This window comes from Ammodytes marinus, assembly GCF_949987685.1.
Source record: "Ammodytes marinus genome assembly, chromosome: 2".
Lineage (NCBI taxonomy): Eukaryota > Metazoa > Chordata > Actinopteri > Uranoscopiformes > Ammodytidae > Ammodytes > Ammodytes marinus.
Window position 1 is genome coordinate 27,075,310 of NC_137231.1, and position 19,016 is coordinate 27,094,325.

The 19,016-nt window shown below is 39.9% G+C and overlaps 2 protein-coding genes across 2 annotated transcripts; both read right to left on the reverse strand.

Annotated features, from left to right (window-relative positions):
- Positions 1 to 5,369: 5,369 nt before the first annotated feature.
- On the reverse strand, positions 5,370 to 9,462 carry LOC307266167 (UDP-glucuronosyltransferase 2C1-like; the record flags this gene model as incomplete). The annotated part of the gene is made up of 6 exons (XM_080048110.1): positions 5,370 to 5,649; positions 5,798 to 6,017; positions 6,567 to 6,654; positions 6,882 to 7,013; positions 7,162 to 7,310; positions 8,739 to 9,462. The coding sequence occupies 6 exons, from the start codon at positions 9,460 to 9,462 to the stop codon at positions 5,370 to 5,372; spliced, it is 1,593 nt and encodes a 530-aa protein (XP_079904236.1).
- Positions 9,463 to 13,967: 4,505 nt separating this feature from the next.
- tal2 (T-cell acute lymphocytic leukemia 2) lies at positions 13,968 to 14,306 on the reverse strand (the record flags this gene model as incomplete). Its single annotated transcript, XM_080052249.1, has 1 exon — positions 13,968 to 14,306. One exon carries the CDS (start codon positions 14,304 to 14,306, stop codon positions 13,968 to 13,970), a length of 339 nt encoding a protein of 112 aa, XP_079908375.1.
- Between the last annotated feature and the right edge of the window lie 4,710 nt (positions 14,307 to 19,016).

Genomic DNA, 19,016 nt, shown 5'->3' on the forward strand with positions numbered 1-19,016 from the left:
ATTGTCTGTTTAATCATGAGAAAATGTATTTTAGGTGCCTAAATGCAAGTTGCACTTCTCTTTGACTCTCTGCTGAAGTGAGACAGAATGGGATCATCAAAACAGCTCCCAAAAGATCTGAAAAACAAAGATTATTCATTGGCTGTGTCTTGATTCAGAGACCACGCACTTGGTAGGACGCAGTCTCGCGGTCTATGAAGGCTATAGGCTATGAAGGCCGATTTTAAGGCCGGTTTTAAGGCCAACGAGCCTTGTTAAATGAGACGGTCTCCGCAGGTCTCGGTTTACGAGCATTTCCGGTTTACGTAACAAGCCGTTACCTTGCGTGACGACTCGCCGCTCCTGTGCTGCCTAGCAACCCTGATTGCTGCCAACGGAGACAGCCCTGTCAACGGAGGAAAACATAAAAATAAGTTGTCTACCAGACGAAAAGAAAAAAAAGTACAAGAAAAAAAGAAAGGAAGATAAAAGTTAAGAAGATGGAGCAACACGTTGCTGTTTTGTTATTTCTTATTTTATTTTATGCCATCTCTGAAAAAAACGCAATGAATCTTGGGATATGTTGGGCCGCGAAGGATCCATCTGATGCAGCCTTCAAAACCGTGAAACGAAGGCTGCATTTCACGACCGCATATGAGGAGCCTTGCAAACGGGACAGCCTTTGCGCGCCGCTATGACGCAATCGGTCTTCAAATGCAGCCTTCGTAGGCTGCAATACCCATGCAATACCTGAATCAAGACACAGCCATTGTCATGGTTTAGGGGAAGGCTACAAGAAGCTTTCCCAAAGGTTTCAATTGTCAATTTCTACTGTAAGGAACGTTGTCAGGGAATGGAAGGACACAGGCACAGTTGCAGTTAAACCCAGGTCTAGCAGACCAAGAAAAGTACAAGAGCGGCATATGCGGCGGATTGTGAGAATGGTTGCACACAACCCAAAGATCACCTCCAAAGACCTGCAAGAACATCTGGCTGCAGATTGTGTATCTGTACATGGTTCTACAATTCAGTGCAATTTGCACCAAAACATCTGTATGGCCGGGTGATGAGAAGGAAGCCCTTTCTGCGCCCACGCCACAGATACAGTTGCATGGAGTATGCAAAAGCTCATTTAGACAAGCCAGCTTCATATTGGAAGAAAATTCTTTGGACTGATGAGACAAAAATTAAGCTATTTGGTCTTTATAAAAAGCAGATGTTTTGGTGCAAATTGCGCTGAATTGTTGAACGATGTACAGATGCACCATCTGCAGCCAGATGTTCTTGTAGGTCTTTGGAGGTGATCTTTGGGTTGTGTGCAACCATTCTCACAATCCTCCACCTATGCCGCTCCTGTTTTTTTCTTGGTCTGCCATGCCTGGGTTTAACTGCCACTATGCCTGTGTCCTTCCATTTCCTGACAACGTTCCCTACAGTCGAAATTGACAATTGAAACCTTTGGGAAAGCTTCTTGTAGCCTTCCCCTAAACCAGGGGTGTCAAACTCATTTTGGTTCGAGGGCCACATACAGCCTCTCTGATCTCAAGTGGGCCGGACCAGTACAATAATGGCAAAATAACGTACATCAACTCCAAATCTCTAGCTTTGTTTTTCAGTAATATGCTTTATCACTCAGTCTACATTTGTAACCTACATTATCACGGATCACAAGGGATCTCTGTACCCCCCAGGAAATGTCTTAGTAAAGGTTGCTGCTGGCCATGGGAATAGGAGGTGCGGCGCGCAGCGCCGCAGCAAAAATTTGGGGGGTATTTTGCTCAAAGATGCCAATACGCACTAATGAAATAAACAACTGTTTATTTGAATACACAAATACAACAGGCACTGACGTTACAGTTGTCCAATTTTGTTTACTATATGTACAGGGACACATTTTGTGCAAACATGCAGACAGTACAAAATAAAATTTAATAAAAGTGCAACTTCTACTGTTTTGATTTATTTTTAAATACAGAGGTTATTGGTTGTTTTGGAATTCGTTTTTCCCAATTTAAAACATAAAAATAAAGCAGCATGGAAAATTAGGAAATAAATCTTGTAGGCCTACACTAGCATGCTCCTGCTCGTTTCGCACGTGCAGAGCCGCGGACACATCGCGCTTGCTAGTACATTAATTGTTCAGCACTAAAAATAAAAATTGTTTTATTTATTTTTTATTTTTTTGGTTTTTACTTTGCCATAAAGCACTGGAGGAAACATTAATAGCGGTGAAGCAAGATTGCCATTTACCATTTCCCACGTTGCTAAAATGTGCTTTTTTTTTATTTAGGCTGCCCCCTAGCGGCTGGAGTGAGCATTTTGGTTATTTCTTTAAAAATTCATATCTCCTCACAGGAATGGGCTAGAGACTTACTTTTTTTTTTTAAATGCTCATAAATGTGTGCTCTACAAGTCGCGGGCCGGATTAAATCGGCCCGCGGGCCGTATGTTTGACACCACTGCCCTAAACCATGACAATGAACAATCTTTGTTTTTCAGATCTTTTGGGAGCTGTTTTGATGATCCCATTCTGTCTCACTTCAGCAGAGAGTCAAAGAGAAGTGCAACTTGCATTTAGGCACCTAAAATACATTTTCTCATGATTAAACAGACAATTATATGAGGTTCAAGGCTTAACAACATAATCCAACCAACTTTGTGTTTAAAGTCATCAGTTTTACATGCTGTTACAGGCATTAAAATCAACAAAACCACAAGGGTACCCATATTTTTGCACAGCCAGTTTTTCACATTTTATTTTATTTCATACAACCAAATACTGCTTTTCAAAAAATCTTTGTTTGGAAAACATCCCAGTACTTAGCTGTTCCTGGTAAATTAAAGACATACCACTTTTATATTTTTTTTGTGAAAGCAGAGTCAATTATAATGCCGGCTGAGAGGGGTTCCCAAACTTTTTCATTTGACTGTATATATATTTATAATTTCTTTCTTACTTCTCAACCTCATCCCTGTACCTTTTGAAAATCATTGCTTTGAACCTTTTTTTAAACTGGATCATGTTTGGACATCGCTATAGCTCCGTGCTCATCCCATTCCACAGTTTCACACCCCCAATTGAGATGCAATGACATTTTAAAGTCATGCGTACAGCCAGTGTCTTAAAGTTTAACTGTTCCCTCAAATTGTAACCCCCCTCTCGGTCAAAAAAAAGTTTTTGAATGTTACCTGGTAGCAGTTTATTTCTAGCTTTGAACATGATTTGTGCAACTTGATATTCAACCAGGTCATTGAACTTTATGATACGGGAATGTAAAAACAGGAGGTTGGTGTGATCATAATATCCAGCTTTATTGATTACTCTTATGGCTCGTTTTTGTATTGTGACTAATGGTAGCAGTGAGCTTTTGTAAGTGGTCCCCCAGACCTCCACACAGTAATTTAAATAAGGTAAGATCATTGAGCAGTAAAGAATATGTAATGATTTTTGATCCAATATATGCTTTGCTTTACACAGGACTAAGCTGCTTTGTGACAGTTTAGATTTAACATGTTTTATGTGAGGTTTCCAGCTGAGCTTATGGTCTATTGTCACACCAAGGAATTTATTTACATACACTCTTTCAATATTAACACCGTCAATCTTAACATTTACGTCATTATTTAAATTACAATTTCCAAACAACATGATTTTTGTTTTACTTAGATTCAATGACAATTTATTATTGTCAAACCACTTTTTTAATTTGCTCATTTCAGTTGTAATTAACTCCAGAAGCTGCTGCAAGTCCTCTCCCGTACAAAAAATATTAGTGTCGTCTGCAAATAACACGAATTGTGAAATCTTTGATGTTTTGCATATATCATTAATGTAGAGAATAAAAAGAATTGGCCCTAATACTGACCCCTGGGGGACCACACAGGCAATGTCCAAACAAGATGACATATGTTCACCCATCTTCACAAACTGTTGCCTGTTCTGTAAATAGCTCCTCAGCCAGTTTAATACAACCCCCCTGATACCATACCGTTTTAATTTATTGATTATTCTGTCATGATTTATGGTATCAAATGCTACTAACTGTTTTCCCTAATGCACTTAGGGAAAGCAGTTAAGAATAGATGTATGTATGCATTAGTTTTATGATTTACAAACATCCCAAAGTTTTAACTTTACAACTTACATCGTCAGATCAATGAATACAGGTAGAGGACACTTGCTACAGCTGCTGTATTGGAGTCATGGGAGCCACCTGGATATCAGGTGTTTAGTAAAAGACAGCATGACATATTATACCATAACTGGATTCCTATCCTCAAATGTATCAGCAGGTAATTCACTGATTGATTTAGTTGATCAGTTGCAGGTCCATGATTCCTTCAGCCTGGTTGGGTTTGCTGGCTATCTGCAGACATCCCTTAGCTTTGAGCTGTCCCGGGGTCTACTCCTTGGATTTTGAAATTTCAGCTTTTTTAGGTGCTCAATTTTTTTAAGATGTTGATGTTAAGCACTGAACCCCATCTCGTTTGTTGTAGTTTCTTGAGAATCCATGATTAAAACTTTGACTTAATGCAGACAGAAATTCTCAGTTACACAAAAGTAAGATAAATTGTCAAAAATATCCATCCATCCTTTTTCTACAGATCTTTTCTGACTTTTGTCATGTTGGAGGTTGACTTATTCAAGTTTGCTGTATGCCAGCCTTTAGTATGTCCTGTGTGGCGGATTTCAGCTAAGTCCTGGTCAGGCATGCATAGCCATGAGCGCCCAACAGAAGTGATCAACCCAAGAGGAACTAAAGTTTCAAGAGCTGAACATAGTACATCTGTCTTGTCTTAATTATTTCTTTGATACATGTTTTTTTTAGATAATTCATAGTTTCCATATCTAATTGTCCCATCAAGATCATCAAAATAGTGAAGTTAAAACCAAGCTTCATACATTTCCTATATTAATTATTTACATTAATTAATACATTCTCCAATGTTCCTTTTACTTTGTTCCGTATGATTCCTCGATGAAGTCCAGGGATCACCCTGAACTGCACAAACTGTCTCAAGTTGGCAAGTTGTCTCTAAACTATCTATTAATAGTTTAGAGACAACTTGACTCTTGTTTGGGCCGGTTTCATGACTCAGATGCCATCAAGTTGATGTAATTACTGTTGGTATATGGGGGGCAAACAAGAACAGTGGCCAAATATAACATAAAGCATGAAAAGTTAATGTTTTATTGTGACAGTGAAACCAAACGTACAACACAATTTGTCAAAAGAATCCTTGACACTGTAAAGAAGTCTTAATAGAAAAAAATTCAATCACAGATCCGACACCACAATTGACTATCCAGGACATTGTGATATTACGTGCCTCGGACCAATAAAGGATTTGTTTGTTTGGTAAAGTACTAATGGGTGAAAAACACTCAGTTACTCAGCCTTTGTCTTTTCCTTTCTGCCACAGCACCTCCGGAAGCAGAAACTACAGGTCTTGATAAAGATGAGTACGAGCAAAAGAACAATGGCGAGGAAGAATGCCAGGACGTCCAGGATGTGATACTGGTACCAGGTCAGTTCATGGGCCTGGACCCGCAGGTGCTTAGCTCCTTTGTTTCTCATTGTGAACTCGATCCAGAATACCCCCTCATCCAAAGCACTCAATGGTCTGTCGTGGTGGATACTGGACAGCCGCATGGCATTCTCCTTGAACCTATAAGTGTAGATATACAGGGTTAAAATGTTGGTTCATTAGAACTGGGTGATACTGCATTGACATTTCTTTATGCACCATTATTGTGAACTGTCCAAGTAGTCAAAATGGGGAAAAAATAAATTTCACAGAAAGGCATGGAACTTACGATTTCTCATTGACAACAGCATTAACTGCATCTCTAAGGTCCTCTGTCTTCATAAAATTGAAGTCTACGGTAAGTGCAGCTCCTTTAGCCTTCATATGGACCATGTTGTCTGGCTGGTCCGCAAACAGGGGGATGCCCACCATTGGAACACCATGGTAGATGGCCTCATAAATCCCATTTGCGCCACTATGGGTGATAAAAGCTTTGGTCTTGGTGTGACCTGAAAGGGTACCAAAAATCAAGACACCTACATTACTTTCTCTTATCGAAGCTGGCCGGAATAGCACATCTTTTCACTTCTGTATGGTGTCACTACTTTAAAAATATTACTGAGTATTGGCTGGATTGATATATTTTTTATTCAGAAACTATTCAGTCCCCTTCAGATTGTTCACATTTTCCTTGTGCTAAATTCATTTGTTCTCTTATCAGGCTATATTCAATACCCCAAAATGACAAAGATAAAGAATTATATAAATAGGTTTATGGAATTATTTGCAAATACATCAAACAAAAAACAAAAAAAGTATCATATTGACAAAGGGATTTAGATCCTTAAATCAGCAATTAGTTAAAGCATCTTTGACTGCGATTGAGTCTTCTTGAGTAATATAGCTTTGAACGCCCTCATTCAGGTGACCTCAATGGTCAGTTCAGAACGGACTGTTGTAAACAGCCATTTAAGGTCAATCTTGCCTCAATGGACAGAAAGTGGGGAGGGCCAGGTCTGACTGGAGGCTAGATTACAATGTAGTTTGGCTTTATTTACCCAATAGGTCATTCTGGGGGATCCAGTTGTATATTCTGGTGTTGGCACCTAGAGTCGTTGGTCTTTCCCCACTGTATCTCCATAGCACCTATAAACAATGGTGAAACACTTTTAGTTTGTTGTGTGCATTATATATTAAGAAAATGGTCGGTAATACAAAACAGCTGCAGCTAATTGCCTAAGAAATGCTAAACTAAAACAACAAAACAAAACTGAAACTCTCGTAGCCATTTCTTCTTATTAATTGATATTGCATTCAGGGGTCAAGGGGTCCTGAAGTTAATTCCAGTTGGAGCACAGATATCGTTCTCTGACCTTCTGTGGGATTTGAGCGAGGGCTGAAGCTATCATGTTTCCCTTCTCTATGGTGATGTTGTTGATGAATGATCCCAAAGTGAAGACCACAATGCCATCGTCTCCAGAACTCTGCACAAACTCTTCCATATCCTGAAAGAAAAGCAACATTATCTCAATCCAAACCAAGCAGCATTTTATTATCGCTGCTTTTTGAGTACTCTCTTCATTGTTTAAGTCAGAAATACTTTGGAGGTCCAATAACATATGTATAGGCCTGTGATAGTGGTGAGGGGCCTACCTCTGGTAACGGTTTAGCAGGTCTGCAGTGGATCCCACCAACATATTTAAAGTTGGGGAGGAAAGGACGAGGGAAGTCAAAATCCCAGTAGTTTCGTATCAACCAAATGTCGGCTCTACCCATCGTCTTGCAGGCACTGGTGGGTATACCTGTTACAATGCAAAAGCAGAGTTACAATCTTGTCACCTTTCGGAGAGAATCCCTGTTTTGAATACAAAAGGCCTTTTTAAATATGTGGGCTGCTGCCATGCTTTTTATTTAAGAATGTTCTACAGTTGCGGTATGAAACTTTATTTGGCTCATATGAGCCTATAAAGCTTGGGACTATTGAAAAGATTGATAAGGTGGATTTGTTTTGATTTAGTGAATGGTAGCTGTCACAATTTGGATATAAGTGAGGTGTTTACTTGATTATCAAGGAGTATAATGTTAGCTAGCCTACTTGGTATAATAAAGTTGTATAAAGTTATTGAACTGAGAGTGATGGGACTACTCGTTTAGAATTACAGTTTCCATTTTGCCAGAGTGGCCCTGATCAGGCGATGTGTCTTCCCCGTGCCCAGGACAAGATTATCTTCATAGTGATAGAAATTGGACCCTGCTTTTTTAATTGCCCTTAACTTTTTTTTTTTTTTTTACCTCCCCTTACATTAGTTTTGTAGCAGTAAGTAATGGTTGACAGCCCAGCGACCAAGTTTTACTTACTTTAAATTAGGGCTGTCAAATTAACGCGTTCATTTCGATTAATTAATTACAGAAAAATTAACGCGATTAAAAAAATTACCGCAGATTAATCGCACTTCTATAATGCCCTTTGACCCGGTGCAAAAGTGGTGCGCAGCTGCACCGATCTGAACCTGTAGCTTGCATACACGGCCCGCACGGGTGAAAGGGAGAAAAGTAAAGAGAGAAGCTGGGGGAAAGGGCGGGGCCGAGGGCTCTATGGACGGTTTATGGGATGCTTCGGGCAAATAAGCATGAAGGTAGGAAGACATCTTACTTTATTCTCCGCTGTGTCTGTGCATTATTGATTTAGCGGGTGCAACAATGTAGGTTCAAAAGTATCTCTCAATCTTCCTCTGTGTGTACAATTTTGTTTGCTAGCTGTCTCGTCTCCCGCGTAAACGGACACCCGCCCCGTGTGTGTGTGTGTGTGTGTCAATATTTTTGCCTATGAGTACGACGATGGGGAATGAATCGGCATAGGCATCTGTGGCAGTGCAGCGCTGTCTGTTGTGGAGACAGAAGTTACGAGAGACGGAGAGCCAGAGAGAGAGAGAGCCAGAGAGAGAGAGAGAGAGAGAGAGAGAGTAACAAACTGTAGCAGGCTATACAGCTGTTTATAAACAGGTATAAAAGTGTCATAAAAGTATGCGATTAATTTAGATTAATTAATCACAGAGCCTGTAATTAATTAGATTAATTTTTTTAATCGCTTGACAGCCCTACTTTAAATATCAAATTGTTGACAAGGTGATTAATTATACAAGTGATGCAATTAAATCACAATTGGATTTTTTATGGTCAATAAATAATGTGTTATTATTACACAATTGTTCTTGTGCTCAGTTGCTCACCTTTGACTTCAGAGTAATATTTATCTAGTTCTGTCCAAAAGATGTTATCAATCACAATGTCCTGCAGCCCGTAGAAGAGAAAGTTCCAGAGTCTCTCTGAGAAATCCATCTTATCAGTCAGTTTGCTCATAGCGCCGGGGACATAGGAAGGTGGAGCGGGCAACTGACCACACAATCTCTCCCAGGCATTGGCCATGGAAAAGCGTAGGGAGAAGACCAGGGGGAGGCCCAAAATCTCTGCCACTAAGTCACTGCCAGGGTAGATGGGGTCAGCCAAGAGAAGGTCATATTTTCCCTCCTTCAGCTTCTTCATTATGGTTTCTGATTTCAGCACGCCATCCAGAAATTTCAAAGAATTTAGCATATTGACCTTCATCAGATCCATGAATCTAATGTAAATCTGCAAGTAGCTCATATGATCCACCTCATACATGGCAAATTGAAGGAATTCATCCATCAATTCCTTTACGACCTCCTTTGGGACAGAGACGTTGAAGGGTTCGTAGCGAAACCTGGAAGGCTCATTGGTGTTCATGAACAACGAAGTGCTCGGACACAGCACTGTCACCTGGTGTCCCCTGTCGATCAGTGTCTCCAGCACAGGCTTCATGTTAATCCAGTGACTTCCTTCAGTGTACCAAACCAAAATATTTCCTCCATTTGCGCTCCACGTCACACAAAGTACCAGCAGGACGCAAACATTGAGATGCTGCCCCAGCTTCATGGTGTCTGTTTGGCAATGGGAAAAGTCTGCTGTGTGCTGATCTCTTTTGAGGGAAAATAATCATTAACTAAACAAAGTTGAACTCTGACTTGTAGTTCTTCTTTGTATTGCATGAAACATTAGATAACAGATCCAAGTGGCAGTTTAAGCTTGGAAAAGCTAGAACCTCCACCAGCAGAGCTAAAACGTTCATGAATATAAAACATTTTCTGGAAATAAATAAAAAAGGTAAATAAAAATTGGATAGCAGCATCTCGAAATACTGTTTAGTGAATAGTCTATTGAAGAAAAAAACTAAACGCATTAGCTTTCTTTATCCAACTTGTATTCTCGTTTGTATTTGTTACTTTTTTATCTTCAAACTAGACTAAATGGGTTGGAAGATTTTGTTCAGATAGCCATGCTACAGAGACAACATGTGCTAATGACTTTGGTGATAGCCTGACCTTTTGTCCGGCACCACCAGGAGTTTTATGTGTGGTTTTGAGTGAAATGTGTCAACAGCTATTGGATGGATTGCTGTGAACTTTCTTAAATTAATTTCCTAATCAGAATGATTTATAGAGCTGATATTTTGAACCAGCATCAGCCCAGTCTTGTTTTAGAGATGTATCTACCAGTAGAATGAAGCAGCTGATTTCAGACACCGGCAGGGGCCAGAGGGGTCAGCTCAGTGTGAATATGTTGGAGGCGGGGGGTGTCCACCATGCCTTTAGGAACCACTGACGTGGAGGCTGTGTTGTTCTTGGGAAATGTCACCTCCAACTGTTTTGGGCGTCTAAATCTTAACTCTGGGTACTTTGGCCCCCTCATTAACATTGTAGATTCCTTTTGACGCTGGATTCAGGAGCGCCTGGAAAAACAATACACATTTGAATATTGAATTCAATGCCCTGTTGAGGGAGTCAGTGGCCATTCAGAGTGTGTAAGTGTATACTGTGTTGTGTTCAGACCTCCCCTGGTGGCACAGAGGCTGTTTGAGAGAAACTATTGATAGGTTTATGAGGGTGTTGCATACTAAATAGCAGAATCATTGCGTTTTGCCCTTCTATTTAATTTTCCTGGGAATTCAGCCATCTACCATTCCCCTCTACATTCCTGCTGCTTCCTCTCCTTCTGACTGTCTTCCTCGCTCTGTCTATCCTCCACAGGGTAAGGGTTACAGCGTATTGCTTTTTGAAGTAGATATTTGCATAATCAGATTAGGATGCGTGATTGTCAGTGGGCTCCCCCATCAGAGGGTGCTCCAGAGGAGAGGGTGCTGTCCAGTCCCAACAATGGACAGCTCCCCTCCTCTCTCACCCTCCAACCAGCCCCTGCACCTGCATCCCACCCATCCACCCATCCATCCGGGCTGCAGGTCGGCTGCGGCAACCGTCCACGCTTGGACGTGCAGCCGCGGAGAGAGAGAGAGAGAGAGAGAGAGAGAGAGAGAGAGAGAAGGGAGGGGGGTGGGGTGGCTTCGAGTGCATGACGGGAGTGGGAGGGCAGGGGTTGAGCTGAGATATTTAAACATGCAAAGTGTGAATTGGCTTTAAGGGGATAAAGAGCTCAGGGCCTATCGGTTGGCACCCAACTCCAGAAATTCTTTTTCATGGGCGCCTCAGCCGGGAGAGCGAGGGGCTGCCTGCACTGATCTGGTCCATTGTGATAACAGATTCAGACAGTGTGCTAGACGCTGATAAGGAAATGTGCTCTCAATAGACGATTACCCACATACTTGGGAGAGAATAGTCAATCAGGCAAATATACTTGGTGGAGGGAATGAGACGCGTACAGATTTGTTATTTTCAATGCAGGATTTCATAATTCTGCTAGAAAGTTGAGGTCAGTGTAATGCTCATATTGTGATTGGACGATTTCTGTAAATAAAGGTGTATCAGCAAAATGCTTTTCACAGCCTTACGAGCATGTGAGCAAAGGCTGTCATCCTCCAATGATGATTTGAATAATTGAACATTAAGGGAGTCTGAATTACACCAAAACATACAACATACAAAGAAATAAACAATTTTTTATAAATATTGAATTTCATATTACCAAAAAGAAAAGCTATTAATAAGCGCAGTAGTTTTATGTGGTATTATTTAAATTCACCGTGAAATTGCCTGAGAGGTAAACACCTAGCAAATTCATGTTATGGGAGAGACAGACCGCTACTGAACGGTTGTGTTTTACTCTCCTTGTATAATATGGTTTATTTGGTATTTTTTGCAGGATTACAAAGAGTCATCTGTCAGTTCCCACAAGCCTCCAGTCAGTGTGTCCAGCTGCCCTCTGCTCGGTTTACACACCATTAGCCGGAGTTTAACAGCCGAGGTGAAAGCGCTCACAACCAACTCAGTGTTTACTTTTCAGCTCAGTTAGTTGCAGCCTTTTGCCTGAAAAATGGGGCACATTTTCTACAGTCACAATAGGCGATTAGGCATGTAAAACTCTGACCTCTCTTTGAATGACAAACAAGGAGATAGCTGCAAACAAAACTGCTGATATTGGAACTGCATCTGAAAAAAACTTTCCATTGAAACTGTTTTGGATTGATAGGAAATAAATCAGCAACTAAAGCTTAAGGCATTTATTGTGCAAAAATACTAATTCTTTGCTGGTAGCAGCTTCTCCAATGTGACAATTTCTCTGTTTTATGTAATTGTAAACTGACAAATGGTGTTGGTCCAAAAAAATAGGAATTATTCATTTGAAAGTAATTAGAAGACCTCACTTTGGATGAATTATAATGGTAATTTTGTGTGCATTGTGTTATACACAATAATTCAATCGAATAAAAGGATATATTAATCAATACATTTAAAATGTATTGCAGCCCTAATTGGGACTATAGCTGATGTTCATCAGTAGTTTTTTCACTGTTGAAGTATCCCTTAAAAAGCATTTATATAGTTGCATATTAAAAATATTTTGCCCTGATAAATTCACATAAAGGAAAACAATCTACCAGGAGTGTGTTTTCTAAACATAATAGTTATGACTTTAGGAACATTAAGTAACAAAGCAACAAAGTGTTTTCCTTAAGCAAACTCCATCTGAACGTTGGTCAACTGGACAGTGTTTGACTCCAGAGTGACCTCAGACCCCGAGGGCACAAGTTAAGCTGTCACTGTTAGCGCTCCTCTCTCCGGCTTCTGGTCAGTGGACGGAGAGCAGAGGTCAGCTCGGTGTGCTCATGGTCATCACAGGACCTTTGGACAAATGTTTTCTGGGCTTATTGAGCACGAACAAAGAGGCAGCAGCTCCACTCTTAACTTCACATCAGCTGTGTATTATTCTGTGTGAAGTCATTTCATTAGAGTCTCAACAGTTAGTTGTATACAGTATTTTTTATGCTACTTGTCTTAAGTAAAACATTTTTGGAGTTGGGTATCAAAAAAATCTGATGATTACATAATGTTTAATTCTAACTGGAATAATACAGTACAGGTGTGCATGTCAATCTGAGAGAAATTTCAAAATGTTTTTGCATAAAAAAAAAATCTCTTTTTCTCTGCACACTCGGGTCTACTTTTGATTACTTTTATTCCTGTCTTCTTTAATGTTTCCTGCTGTTTACTATACTTTACTCTGTCTGAATGATTTGAGTAAAAAAGATTCAAAGTGTTATATTAACAAATCATTTATTAAATAAATAGTTCAAATAAATAACATAGTGTATTTTCACAAACAAACCAAATAAATAACAAAAGAGGCATCAGAAGACTCTTCACAGTAGACAATCAATTCATAATCTTTGGCTATATGACATGCGTATTTTACAAAAACTCAATATAACACATTTTGTTAAATGTGTGTGTTGGCGCGTGTAATAATTAAGGATTGTCAGTTTTTGCTGAAACTATCACAAATTGGTAATCAACAAATTCTGGACACTGTTTTGTTAAAAGTGAGAGAAGGTCTGTCAACAAACCTAACCTTGATAAATGCAAATAAAGGTCAGATTTAGTGTTCTCAAGAGAGAAAAAAAACGCATGTAAGGGGGAGGGGGGGGGCAAGTGCCGTTGGCTATTTTGACCTGATTGCAGTCTGGAGAATTGACTGAGCCATTATCTATTCAAATGCTTTCCTGAATCTATCGCTTGAAATGAGAAATTCCTTAATCCCCTCCATTTTTCCTCATCGGGGAAAAAAAGCACCTTCTCAAGGCAAAACTAAATTAGTTCCAGGCGGCCGGCAACGAAGAATATTAACATGAAAACATGAAGGGAATATTGTACATCCAGGTTTTACACATCCATGCAAAATACAAATTCATTTTTCACCCGCAAATCACATTTCAACACTGATCAGCGTGGAGAGGCTGTGCCCACCATGTTCAGCCACGTCTGGAGTCCACACATATCACACAATATTGCAGCTGCTGCATTGACACACAAGTCACACACAGGTGACAAAATGCAGACAAAGATGATTCTTGAGAAGGGACGAGATCAGTTTTTTTAATTCCATGAAGGTCCACTCAAGAGTTATTTTTTTTGTATTTTGAGGCTGTGGTTCTACCAGGCCTCTGAGCTGTTGCAGCTGGATCCAGGTGAGGGCACTTCTGTGTCGCTGGTCAGGGCCCATGTGTGCGGAGGGGAGTGCAGTTGCTCCATGTTTCCTCTGAGAAAGGTGAGCAGAGCGGTGGGGGAGTGGCTGGCCGGCTGACCGCTCTGGCTCTCCAGCAGCTGCACCAGGAAGTTGATGTAGCGCATAGCCAGACGCAGGATCTCGTTCTTGCTCAGCTTCTTCTCTGGAGGATGCGTGGGGATGAGCTTCCGCAGCTCGGTGAAGGCCGTGTTGACGTTGTGCTGGCGCCAACGCTCCCTTGTGTTGGTGAACACCTTCCTGGTCATGGTGTTGAGTAGAGCTGCAATGATTGGCAGAAGTTTGATAAGCAACTATTTTGATACTCAATTCTTTTTTTACATTTTATAAACAAAATGATTAATCAAAGAGATTATCTGCAAATGAATAGATAATGAAAATTATACTTGTGTCATGGTGAGTTAATGGAAGAAGAAAGGACATTTATTGTACATCAGGGGAAAGTTTACTTTTTTATAAATAAAAAAATATAGATATTGATAGAAAGTATTAAAAGAATACTACAAAAAATGTACCAGAATAATTTTTTGGTTTGATAATTATTTATATATAAAAAAACCCTTATTTCACAATTTAAAAAAAGCGTAGCGTCAATAAGCAGTATATGAACATTTAACAGTTGGTTAATTATAAACTCAAATAGTCGTAAGAAGGTATTTGTCAACATCTTAAATTTGTCCTGTGACAACTCATGAATGGAAGACGCTGTTTAAATAGATAATGAATTACAATAGAGCAAAAATGGTGTCATAATGTACGCCCTACATTGTACTGCCTCAAACCATTTAGTAATAATAAATAAGTTATATATAAATATATTGATATAACAATTTCAGCAACAACAACACAAAAATTATATAAACAGATACATTTCTGTAAATTGATGCAAAGTCAGGCTATACAGTAAATGCACATCCTTTATGTAATCTAACACTATAGCTGCAAGAAAATTATGCATTATCTTCTAGCATTACAAACTGTGATAAATTATTTACTACAAAAATCCTAAAATAAGCCACATCATTTTTACCTGTACGGGTGCAGAAATGTGCAGAAAATCTCAGTTGCAGAGTTTTTTAGCGTCCGGTGTGAATGTCCACTCAGTTGCGTGTTGTCATGCTCACTGATGGATCCTTATGAGCGAGAGATGGAAACTGAGAGAAAGAGAAAGTATAAGGGAGGGAGGGATGGGGAACAGAGAGAGAGAGAGAGAGAGAGAGAGAGGGAAGAAGCAGGGATAAGACTGCTGCATGCTCACATCCCACATTTTATAGCAGGGTAAACCCTATTGTGTGACGTGTGCTGTCGTGGAGCCTGTCATTGTGTAAGGTTGGTGTTAACTGAGGAGTGATTGTTAATGCACCCCACCCCACCCACTCCCCTCTTTCCTTTCTATCATTTAGAACCAATGCAGGTGTCACTTGACTAATAGCCATCCATTTTAAAAACAGCTTCTTCCCCTCAGCAATAAGAACTGTGCAGTAATCCTACTGTATATAGTGTGTTGTCTATGGTATTTGTTTTCTTTGTTTGCACTGATGTGGTATGGATTCACTTTATTAATGTGATTATGAGTTGCCATTTGTAATTGTGAGCAGAGTAACATCATGTACTGAATAAGAATACCACCAACCCTGTTTGCAAGGCAAATACAGATTCTATTCTATTCATTATTGTATTGTCCATAAATCATCACTTTAAATGATTTTCATTGGTGTGTTTCTTTGCTATATTTGAAGGGATTCTGGGTCTTTTTTGTTATTGTTGCAGGACTCAACAGCCTTTTAAGTGACCATTTGTGCTGCTTTTATGATTCATTGCTCATTTAATCCTTGAAGGTTTGCACTAAAGGTGACACATACATTCCCATTGAAGTGAAACTGAGACGTTTCATCTCTGATCCTTCTCTTACTGCTGTGGACACTTGTTCCTTTCTGTTCCTCTGACATTAGGCATGGACAACCCACCGTCCCCTCCGCTTGAGGAAAAGACCTTGATATACTGGCTGCTTTACTATTGAATTCAGACTGATTGGGCCACAAAAGGTAAAAATACCATATCCAGATTGACAGTCGAACAATATGTGTTTTGTTATGACTATGGTAATCTTGTTGAGCCATTCCACGGGGGCCACACATAAATTACAGAGGAAACGGGGCGAGCACAGCGTCCTAACTCACCTCTCTCCATCCACTCCTCTCTCCTCTCCCCCCGTTCTCTGCCTCCCACTTTCAACCTCCGTTCAGATAAAAAAAAGCAAGTCTAGTTTAACCAATTGTCACTGTTCTTTTTACACCCTTCAAGTGTTGTTTCAAAGACGCAGCCTTCCATAAAAGTCTCTGTGTGGAGTAGGAATTTACATAATCCGATTAGGGGCCGGGATTAGCCGTGGGCCTGGAGAACAGGCCCCGATGGGGGCCGTTTTCTGAATCGACCATTCATGGGCCCGGCTGCACGTCCAAGAGGCTGCACCTGCGAGGCTAGGCGCCGCTGCTCTCCGGCTAGAGCCAGTCTCCACTCACTGCTGACTGAAGGTCTGCAGACACACACTGCTGGATAGTCTGTTAACTTTCATCACACCTAAAGGAACAGGTGAAGATTATACCTGAATGGTTGTAATGTATCTGTAATACAGGTTAGGGGCTAATGGAAGAATAGGGATGACAAGATATGAAGCCCCTTGTGGAATTAATTAAGTCCAATTAATTGTATTTTTTTTTTTACATGTGAGCACACTAATAGCCTGTATGAGAAAATGAAAACACGCAGGAAGCCAGGTTCATGAGATCCATTCAGAAGTTACTTCTACAGCTGATTGAGAGTAAACTAATTGGTAGTTAGGGCTGAGTGAAAGACACTAGAGTATATACATTTAATATCCACAAATTCTAACATTTGTCTAAGCTCATTAAAACATCACATAAAAACACTGACAGTATAAAATACGTAAAGTAAAAAGTGTTGACAGAAATGATGTCTCCCTGACGCTTGAACCCTTCCTCCTGTATTCACTGCTCAGGTTAACACACTAGTGATACATTACATGTTGACTTGTGTGTAATTAGTTATTGGTTCCCATATAATTAGCAACTGAGTCAAGACCTAAGTCAAAACCTGATAAATCCTTGATAGATCACAATGAAATCTGACTGTCTGGCTTGTTGCTCTACTTCGATAGATTGTCCCCAATCAATGCACAGACGGCTTTCGAAAATGTAGAAGATCAATAAACAGCAACCTTTATGGGAATCACTGCCGACCCAGAGTGACTGTTGGTATGGGGGATCGAAAAGAGTGAAAACATGTCTGGTCTTCGCTAAAATAAATGTTTTGCACATTGTTGAATTATTAAAACAAATATGGGTTGTGTCCCAACAATAGTTGCATTGCAGTTAGAAATTAATTAACAACAGTTAATAAGCATACCATTTTCCAGCACAGTAAGAACATACAGTAGGTCTAACTAACCTTGACTTGATATTTGACTCAAGTATTTCTATTAATTATGTTTGTGAGATTATTATGGCCTTATTTTATTACCTCATCTTATTAACATGTTTATTATGGTGTCAAAATACAAATGTGCACCCCCCCCCCCCCTTGTATATGTTGGAGCTGTAATTTTATTTATTTACAGGAAACACTGGTGACACTGTTAACTGCTGCTGCCTGTGATTTCAGATAACAGCTGTGTGACCTTTTACAACTGCAGCCAGAGCAGGATCCAAATGTAAAAGGATGGCTTTGCTTTAAACAGCCTGTTAATTCCCACAATATCTCTCCCCTGTCCCATTGTCAGGGGCCATTACTGCACCATTACACTGCTGTTTGCCTAGCCTACACATGGGGACTCCTTTGACCATCCCCGCCCTGCAGCTTTTGTTCTTGTGCCATTAAAAAAAAAACACATTTAGTCTGTGTCTCTTTGTTTGTCCACTGCTTGTTAGAAAGGCAGAGAGACAAACAGAAGAGAGAGAGGGATGTTTTTAAAGAAGACAAAAAACTAAAAAAATCTGGCATTGTATTGACATTGGCTGGCCAGTGCTGGATGTGGCCGTCCAGAGGCAGGGAGGCAGGGAGGCTTGGAGTCGATGTCCCCGGGGGTCGTCTTTGTCTGGGGATCATTCCTGAGGGAGCTGGCTTCACTCTGCTGGCTCGTGAAGATAAGCACTCTCTCCACATGCTGAGAGACCATGATAAGGGGATTGCTTCACTAAATGAAAAAAAAGGAGAGAAAAAAAGAAATAGCCCCACCATTGGAGCTGCTAAAATGAGAGGCTTTATCAGTTGAGCTGGGAAAAGACCCTCGGTCCAACTCCTCCAACCATAAATCACAGTTTGTTTTTCACCACTGAGCATGTGTATGTGTGTGTGTGTGTGTGTGTGTGTATGTGTGTGTGTGTGTGTGTGTGTGTGTGTGTGGGTGGGGGACTCCATAACAAAAGCAAAATGTGCACAGTTGTTAACTTGATGCTTATTTATTTCTGAGACACAGTATATAAACAAATAATAAATAATTTCTTAACACATAATTTAGTGTTAAACCGATATAAGGTATTATAATAAAAACAACTGTGTTACACACCAGCACCCTGTTATGAATGCTCTAACAGGAATAAAATGGTGCAATAATAATGGTTGATAAATCATAAATTGTGCTGAGAAATACAAACGTAAGTCTTAACAAATTTACTAATTAATACTATCATACGGTATTGTATAAATTATTTAAAAATAGTAGCAAAACAATTAAATGCCTGTATTTTATATTATAGCTATACTTATTATCCAATTATCATGTCCTGCTGGTCTTAATTAAAACAACAGGAATGCACAACAGCACTGTTGCATGTTAGATATAGAATATATGTCTAAAATGTAGGAATTTTATCCTAACAACTTGAAAATTGGCTTGCAATGGAAACAGGTGCATAAAAACTATGAAGCTTAACTTTGAA